The sequence below is a fragment of the Dipodomys spectabilis genome, unplaced genomic scaffold, assembly GCF_019054845.1.
Source record: "Dipodomys spectabilis isolate Male_0828 unplaced genomic scaffold, ASM1905484v1 ptg000018l, whole genome shotgun sequence".
NCBI lineage: Eukaryota > Metazoa > Chordata > Mammalia > Rodentia > Heteromyidae > Dipodomys > Dipodomys spectabilis.
The window spans coordinates 3,988,639-3,997,173 of NW_024870695.1; the positions used below are offsets into that span (position 1 = coordinate 3,988,639).

General features: G+C 53.9%; 1 protein-coding gene across 3 annotated transcripts in view; it reads right to left on the bottom strand.

Annotated features, from left to right (window-relative positions):
- Slc5a10 (solute carrier family 5 member 10) overlaps positions 1–8,535 on the bottom strand; it is a 54,876-nt gene that overhangs the window by 4,627 nt on the left and 41,714 nt on the right. For all 3 annotated transcript variants that reach the window (XM_042672933.1, XM_042672924.1, XM_042672943.1), the window contains one exon: positions 2,601–2,708. In XM_042672933.1, the coding sequence (XP_042528867.1) occupies positions 2,601–2,708 (108 nt within the window). The remainder of the gene's footprint in view (positions 1–2,600; positions 2,709–8,535) is intronic.

An 8,535-nucleotide genomic window follows, 5' to 3' on the forward strand; every position in this document is an offset into this window, starting at 1 on the left:
TTCCCATGTACCCAAGGGCAGAGGACCTGGAGGGAGAGAGGCTGAGTATCTGAGGCCAGGGGAGACTGGGCGGCCATGGACATGCAGTAAGGACTTCTGGGTTTTCAGCCCAAGCCTGCGGCTTGCTGGAAGCGCTGGCCTGCACTGTAATTACGTGTGTCTTGGTGTGATTACCGATCCTCATTCCGCAGAGCCTGGCGCTGACCAAGCACTTTACACCTTGGCTTTACCAAAGGAAAGATCCTTAACCCAAGGTGACAGCGGCTGCAAGCTCAGAGAGGGGCCGGCTGCCAGGGGACTCCCAGCAGCCCAGAGGCACATCTGGGGTGGGGTGGGGTGGGGTGGGAGGAAGGCTTGAGGTGGGACCCTAGGTTGGGAAGTCACACCCAGGACAGTGGCCCAGGCTCTGGAATTTCCCACCACTTCCTGTTGGTGGCAGGCTGTAGCAGGCCAGGTGGATCCGGCTAGCCTTGGCTCTGTGGAAGCGCTGCCAGTGCCCCAGAATTGGAGAGGGGAGAGGGAGGAAATCAAACCTAACTATTACCTGCAAACCAGTGCAGGTTTCTTCGGGGGAGTTGAGAGGCATTCTGGAAGTCAGAGTTAAGCAGATGCTAACTCACTGCTGAGTGGCTTCAGGCTTCAGTGGTCACTTTCCTTCTCTGGGTCTTTTTTCAAGTCTGTGTACATTTTTCTTTTCTTTTGGGGTGTGTATGTGTGTGCGTGCGTGTGTGTGTGTGCACGCGCGCGCTCACATGCTCGTGCACACCAGTAGCTGGCCTTGAACTCAGGGCTTTGCACCCTTACAGTTTTTTCCTGTTCAAAGCTGGTACTCTACCACTTGAGCCACACCTCCACTTCCAGCTTTTTGCAGGTTAATCTTATGGACTTTTCTGCTTGGGCTGGCTTTGAACTAGGATCCTCAGAACTACACTTCCTGAGGGCTGGGGAAGGTGGCTCAGTGGTAGAGTACTTGCATAAGGCCCTGGGTTTGGTTCCTCAGCATCACATAAGCAGAAAAAGCCGGAAGTGACACTGTGGCTCAAGTGGTAGAGCACTAGCCTTGAGCTGAAGAGCTGAGGGACAGCGCCCAGGCCCAAAGTTCAGGCTCCATGACTGACAAAAAGAAAAAAAAAAGAACTCCACTTCCTGAGCAGCTAAGATGACAAGCATCTGGCTATGTATCCAAGTTTGAAGCACTACAGCAGACTCCCTACTAGTCTGTGGACAGCACCTTGCTTTAGGAAGGTCTGACATGATGGACCCTCCTGGGGGGCTCAGCCTTAGAGGTGTTGTTTACTTCCTTGCTGGGGGCCTGGTCTCAGATCCGCATCAACTTGCTGTGTGAGTGTCTCAGGCTGACTGGGATGGGGCCTAAAGAAATGTCAGTTGAGTTTGATTCTCCCCAAACATGTCTCCTCATCTTGCTCAGGAGGTTTTAACTTGGGGCTTAGTGTATCCATTTTTTCATACAAGGAGCCCAAGGATTAGGAAGGGTGGGGGGGTGGGGGGGTGAAGAGGGGTGTTGCGGAATGGATCCTCTGGGGACAGGATGCCAAGGAAGGTGGAGCCCAAGGTGGAGCTGCGGCCTGCCAGGAGTCATTAGGCTTAATCCGGCCACAACTGAGGGGAGGGAGAGTCATTATCTCCAATTTACAAATGAGGACACCCAGGCTCCAAAATCAGGGAAGTGATGTGCCCCAAATAGCTTGGCCTGTGTGTACAGCCAAGCTCTGTGCCCAGGTCTAGGTACCGCAATCCTGTCCCTCTGTCCCTGGGGGACCAGGCTCTATGAGGGGCAGCGAGGGATTGAGGGAGGGACACAGGGACCTGACTGAAATCTTACAGCATTCGTGTGTCTATCCTGGGGCTTGAACTCAGGACCTACGTGCTGTCCCTTAGTTTTTTTGTTTTTTGCTCAAGGCTGGCACTTTACCACTTGAGCCACAGCTCTACTTTTTTTGCTGGGTAATTGGAAATAAGAGTCTCACAGACTTTCCTGCCAGAGCTGGCTTTGAGTGGGAATCCTCAGATCATAGACTCCTGAGTAGCTAGGATTACAGGTGTGAGCCACCAGTACCCCACCTGACTGAAGATTTAAAAGCAGGAGAGAAACCTTAGCGTGAGTTGGTCTCATTTCTCCATCATGAAGATGGAGGGGTGCCAGCAGTGTGGAGTTTTTTTTGTTGTTGTTGTTTTGTTTTTCTCCCTCAGCCTGGGGCTTGAACTCTGGGCCTGGGCTGTCCCTGAACTCTTCAGCTCAAGGCTAGCACTCTACCACTTGAGCCACAGCGCCACTTCCAGTGGTTTATTGGAGATAAGACTCTCACGGACTTTCCTGCCCGGGCTGGCTTTGAACTGAGATCCTCAGATCTCAGCCTCCTGAGTAGCTAGGATCATAGGCGTGAGCCACCCAGCACCCAGCCACGGAGGGGTTTAGAGGGGAGGCCATGAGGAGTGGGTAAGCCCGGGACAGGGCAGTCCTTGAACCTGCTGGTACTTATCTCTTCCCAAGTGGAGATCACAATGTCAGGATGAATCCAGGGTGGCTCCTACATCCCCTCCCCATCCCTCATCCTCCCCACCCCCATGCCCAGCCTCACCAAAGGGCATCAGCTCCATGACCAGTTTGGGGTAGGCGATGTTAGAGCATCCGATCTCAGCCCCACAGGCCCGCAAGCACTCGGAGGGCACCACACAGCCCACGTCATCTGCAAGAGATGGATGCCCGCTGCCCTCCTCGGCCCATCCCTCCCCACAGGCATGGCTCCTGGGCTGGCCCAGCCTGCCCACCCACCCAGCCAGTCCCTACCTCTTGCGGCTCTGGCTGCTTAATGATTAGCTCTGACCTCAGTTTCCCAGTGTGATTTTGAGGGAAAGTGAACCTTGAGAGCCCTTCTGCCTCTCGATCCCCTCTCCCAATGCTGTCTTCCACTCTAGGCCCTTCGGGTGCTCCCAACTCCCTGTCTCCAGGCCAAGGGCGGGCAGCCGGCCATGAGGACAGCCAGCTGGTCTCCTGCCCCTCCTCCCGCTCTCAGCTGTCCTGCAAGGAGGGGAAATGGAGGCAGGAGACAGGAGGAAGCCTGCTGACTTGGCCGTGTGGAGTCACCACACCGGATGAGGGTGAGAGTTGTGAGACTAGCCACTTCCTACTGCTGTGGCTTTCCAGCAGCCTCTGCACGTCTTCCCCATCCCGGTCCCATGAGGAGCCCCTCCTCCCAACAGCCTTTCCTTCTCTTCTGGGGCGGCCCCGCCCACCACTCTACTGCAGTGGAAGCTCCAAGCTCCATCCTCCTCCCTGTGATCACTGCTATCCTCTGAGGCGCAGGTCCCCAACCCCTTCCTTCCACTCCCATCCCTGCAAGCCCAGGGCACTCTGGGTAAAATCCTGCCCTTGGCATTCAAGGCCCTTATTGACTGGCCCTACAGCCTTTGATTGGCACCAGACTCTGCCAGCCCGGCCTGCCAGTATTTTCTGATATTTGTCCAGCACTCTTTTTTTTTGGGGGGGGGGTCAGTCATGGGGCTTGAACACAGGGTTTAGGTGCTGTCCCTCAGCTTTTTCCACTCAAGGCTAGCACTTTTACTTTGAGGTACTACTTCTGATTTTCTGGTATTTAATCGAAGAGTCTGGGGGGGGGGGGGGAACTTTCCTGCCCAGGCTGGTTTTGAACTGTGATCCTCAAATCTCAGCCTCCTGAGTAGCTAGGATTACAGGCGGGAGCCTCTAGGGCCAGACCTGGTCAGCACTCTCAAGTCTTAGTACCTCCTCCTAGTTCCACACCTGTACCACCCTTGTTTACCTCCTGCAAAGGGCTCCTCCTCTAGGTCTCCCCATTGTCCCCCCCCCAACCCTCAGGTGATAAGCAGCTCCCCCCTGAGGGCTCCCAAGACCTAGATTGAGTCACAGTTGTTTGTTTTCTTGGCTGTGCTCCCCACCAGGCCTGGAGCTCCCTGAGGGCAGACACTGGATTTGAATCATCTGCGTTGCAGGTATGGCCCAGCCCAGGGCTGGGCTCACAGGAGACAGTCTGTGAACATTTGCTAAATGAATGGATGAATAAGTAAGTGAATGGTGGGGAGGTAGGAGGAAAGGCACAGAAGGAAAGGAAGAGAAGATGCCAGAAAAAGTCATGAAGGAATTCAGGAACAGCTTGATCCAACTGCCTTTCTACAAATCTACCATCTACCACCTCTACCCCCTCCCACCCCTACACACTTGAGTTTTGTAGGACCGGAAAAGACACAGTTTTGTAAGACAGTTAAGCCCAGGACGGAGTTTACAGTCCCATGTCAGGATACTGGGGTGCAAGACTGAGAGGGCAAATATGGGCTCCTCCTAATGGAGAGTCTGGGCCAAGACAGGTGGGTCCTTTGGCACTTGCTGGACCCCGCCCTCTGGGAGGGGCCCACTGAAGCATCACAGCCACATAATGGCTCAGAAAGCCCGAGTCAGGAGATTCCTCTCAAGTTTGTTCAGCTCATTCCAGACTCCTGGCATGGGCACTGCCCCTGGACGCTTTGGGCTGGACCGCGTGTTTGTGCTGAACAGCGAGAAAGAAGAACCACACATTTATGACAGCAATCGCATCAGGTCACCATCCGAACAATGGCCCAGCTTGCCAACCCCTGGGGCCAGGAAGGGCAGAGAAGGAACAGGGAGCTGGCTTTGCCCGTGCTGCCTGCTGCATGCCTAGGGTGCCTGTGAGGCTCTGCTTTGGCTCCATGTTAGTCCCCTCACCCTGCCAAGACCTAGTCCAGAGCCTGGGAGCTGCCCTGCCCAGCCCCCACGTCCTCCAGCAGTGCTGCTAACACCAAGTCCAGCTTGACTGCCCCTTCTAGGCAGCCACCCCCCAACCTACCTGACCCCCCCCTCCACGGCCTTCTGTTCACAGCCTAGATGTGGCTCCCAGTGCCCTACCATGCCAGCCGAGGCCTCTCCTTGTTTGCCACCTTCATCTCAACCAAGTCCAACCAGTGTATGGGCTCTGTCCTGGCACCTCTGGGCCTCTCTGCTGTTCTCTTTCCTTTGGACATCCTTCCTTCCTGCATAAATCCAAGGGAAGGGGCTGGGAAGGTGGCTCAGTGGTAGAGCGCTTGCCTTGCATGCCTGAGGCCCTGGGTTTGATTCCCCAGCACCACATAAGCAAAAATAAAAAAGCCAGAAGTGGTGCTGTGGCTCAAGTGGTAGAGCGCTAGCCTTGAGCTGAAGAGCTAAGGGACAACGCACAGGCCAAAAATAAACAAACACATAAATCCAAGGAATTAGCTGGGTACCAGTGGCTAACCCTAACTACTCAGGAGGCTGAGATCTGAGGATCCAAGTTCAAAGCCAGCCAGGCAGGAAAGTCCATGTGAGACTCTTATCTTGAATTAACCAGCAAAAAGCTGGAAGTCAAACTGTGCTTCAAGTGGGAGAGTGCCAGCCTTGTATGAAAAAGCTAAAGGACAGCACCCAGGCCTGGAGTTCCAGCCTCAGTGCTGGCACAAAAACAAACAAAAAAACCCACCCCAAACGGCTGGTGGCTCACGCCCACTGTAATCCTACCTACTCAGGAGGCTGAGATCTGAGGATTTCAGTTGAAGCCAGCCTGGGTAGACAAATGTTGATTCTTATCTCCAACTAGCCATCAAAAAGCGGGAAGTGGAGTTGTGACTCAAGTGGCAGAGGGCCAGCCTTGAGTGAAAAAGCTGAGAAGAGTGTGAGGTCCTGAGTTCAAGCCCTGGAACTGGCACCTTGGCAAGGTCTGTCCCTCGGATGTAGGAATTGCACTTCGGGGTGTTTATTCCCAAGAAATGTATGTTCATACACATAACACATTTATATATACATCTATACAGCTGCCTATGAATGTAGATGTATGAATGTTCACAGTGGCTTTGTTTGTCATTTTTGCCTTTTTTTTTTTTTTTTTTTTGAGTCCGGTCGTGGGGCCTGAACTCTGGGCCTGGGTGCTGTCCCTCAGCTCTTCAGCTCAAGGCGAGCGCTCTACCACTTGAGCCACAGCGCCACTTCTGACTTTTTTCTTTTTGCTTACGTGGTGCTGAGGAATTGAACCCAGGGCCTCAGGCATGCAAGGCAAGCGCTCTACCACTGAGCCACCTTCCCAGCCCTTGCCTTTACTTTTTTATTTGTATTTTGTTTTTTGGTACATGGAACTTGAACTAGCTATCTGCTCCTTAGCTTTTTCACTCAAGGCTGGTGCTCTACAACTTGCGTCACTCCTCCAGCCTCCTCTTCATCTGTTTTTCAGATAGTCTTGGACCTCAGACTTTGGTCCTCTTAACTCCGCCTCTTATGTAGCTGGATTTACAGGTGTGCACCTCCATGCCAGGCCCCTTATGTAGCTTTTTTCTTTTTTTTCTGTTTTTGGTCAGTCATGGGGCTTGAACTCTCGGCCTGGGCACTGTCCCTCAGCTCTTCAGCTCAAGGCTAGTGCTTTACCACTTGAGCCACAGCGCCACATTGGTTTCTTGGAGATAAAAATCTCATGGACTCTCCTGCCTGGGTTGGTTTTGAACCGTGATCCTCAGATTTCAGCCTCCTGAGTAGCTAGGATTATAGGCGTGAGCCACCATGCCTGGCTGCTTTTTTCTTTTTTTGTCTGTCGTGGGACTTGAACTCCAGACCTGGGTTCCATTCCTAAGCTCTTTTTGCTCAAGGCTAACACTCTACCACTTTGAGACACAACACTCACTACTTCCAGTTTTTGAGTGGTCCGTTGGAGATAAAAGTCTCATGGGGGGACTTTTCTTTCCTGGGTTGGCTTTCAACTGTGATCCTCAGACCTCAGCTCCCTGAGTAGCTAAGATTACAGGTGTGAACCACTGGTACCCAGGTCTTATGTAGCATTTTTTTGGGGGAGGGGGTCGGTTGTGGTTTGAACTCTGGGCCTTGGCTCTTCCGCTCAAGGCTAGCGCTCTACCACTTGAATCACAATGGTTTTCTGGTGGTTTATTGGAGATAAGCACCTCATGGACTTTCCTGCCTGGGCTGGCTTTGAACCACGATCCTCAGATCTCAGCTTCCTGAGTAATAGCTAGGATTACAGGCATGAGCTTCTGGTCCCCGGCTTTTTATGTAGCATTTTTGACAAACAAAATAGTAGCAATGGAGAGTGGCTTAGTGCTTGCTAGATGCTGGTGCACAAGCATTGCTCTAATGATGAAGGGCATGGCTGGGGCTCTACCACTTGAGCCATGGCTTCACTTCCAGCTTTTTAAAAAATTTGTGGCTAATAGGAGATAAGGGTCTCACTGACTTCAAACCATGATCCTTAGATCTCAGCCTCCTGAATAGCTAGGATTTCAGGCATGAGCCACTCATTCCTGGCTGTTGTGCATCTTTCTTAAGGGTGGTGGCCAGGGTCTTGCTGTTGTAAGCCCAGGCTGGCCTCAGGCTTGTGATCCTTCTGCAGTGTTGGGATTATAGACATGTGCTACTACACCCAGCCACCATGCTGGTGGCTATGCAAACTGACACACATGACAAAGCTCATTTGCGTGTGTGCAGGCGCGCGCGCGCGCGCGCACACACACACACACACACACACACACACACAAGTATGTAACTGGTGACATCTGAATGAACTCTGGATGCACAGAAATTGCAGCTATGCCAGATATTACTGCTGGAGGGGAATTGGGGAAGGGTTCACGGGACTTTCCTGTTTAGTCTTAACTTCCCAGGACTCTATGGGGAAGGGCAAATGGGGGTGTGCGTGCTCAACTCTTTCAGCCCTGATGCCAGGTTGTGAAGGAACCTGGAGACTCTGCATTGGCCAGAAGGAGAGGAGAGACAGGAGCACCGTCTGGCTGGGAGCTACCGTGTCAGGGGGTATAAATGGGGAGGAAGGACTGGCAGGCAGGGCTCATGGTGGAGATGCTTGCTCATCTCTGGTCCTGGCGGCGATGCCTGCCCAGGTCCTGCAGCTGTGGGGAGCCAGGGTCTCCTGGGTTTTGACCAGAAGAGCCTTGGTGGGTTAGAGGATGAAAAGGGAGTGCTGGGCTCGAGGGGTCTGTGATGGGACTTGGGAGTTGGGGCTGGAAGTAGCCACTGCCCAGGCCCATGGACTCTGGCAAGGAGTGGGAGGGTAGATCCTGGGGAAGTGTCGAGGAAGAGGTTCAAACAGGCTTCAGAGAGAAGCTCCTTAAGGCCCCAAACCGCCTCGGTCCAGCTGGAGCCAGTGGTGGGTCTGGGAGGGCCAGTGGCTGGCACGCCGGCTGCCGGGCTGCTGGCTGGGCTGGGTTTAATGGGCTTTGCCGTCCTGCCCTTGACAGCCTGCCTTCAGATGTGGTCCCCACACCCCCATTAACCCGGGCCCAAGCCCCAGGGACGCGGAGCAGAGAGCCGGGCCTGACCCCTGGGTGCAGCCGCTCCCCACTTTGCCCTGCCCCAAGGCTCAGGCGCTGAGAGGCCTGGGGATCCTCCCACCCCCCCTCCCCGCGGGCAGCAGGACTCAGACCCGAGAACTGGGTACCTACCGGCTCTGTCTACCTCTCACCCGCCTTCCTGCCCCACCTGAGAGGCTAGGGTTT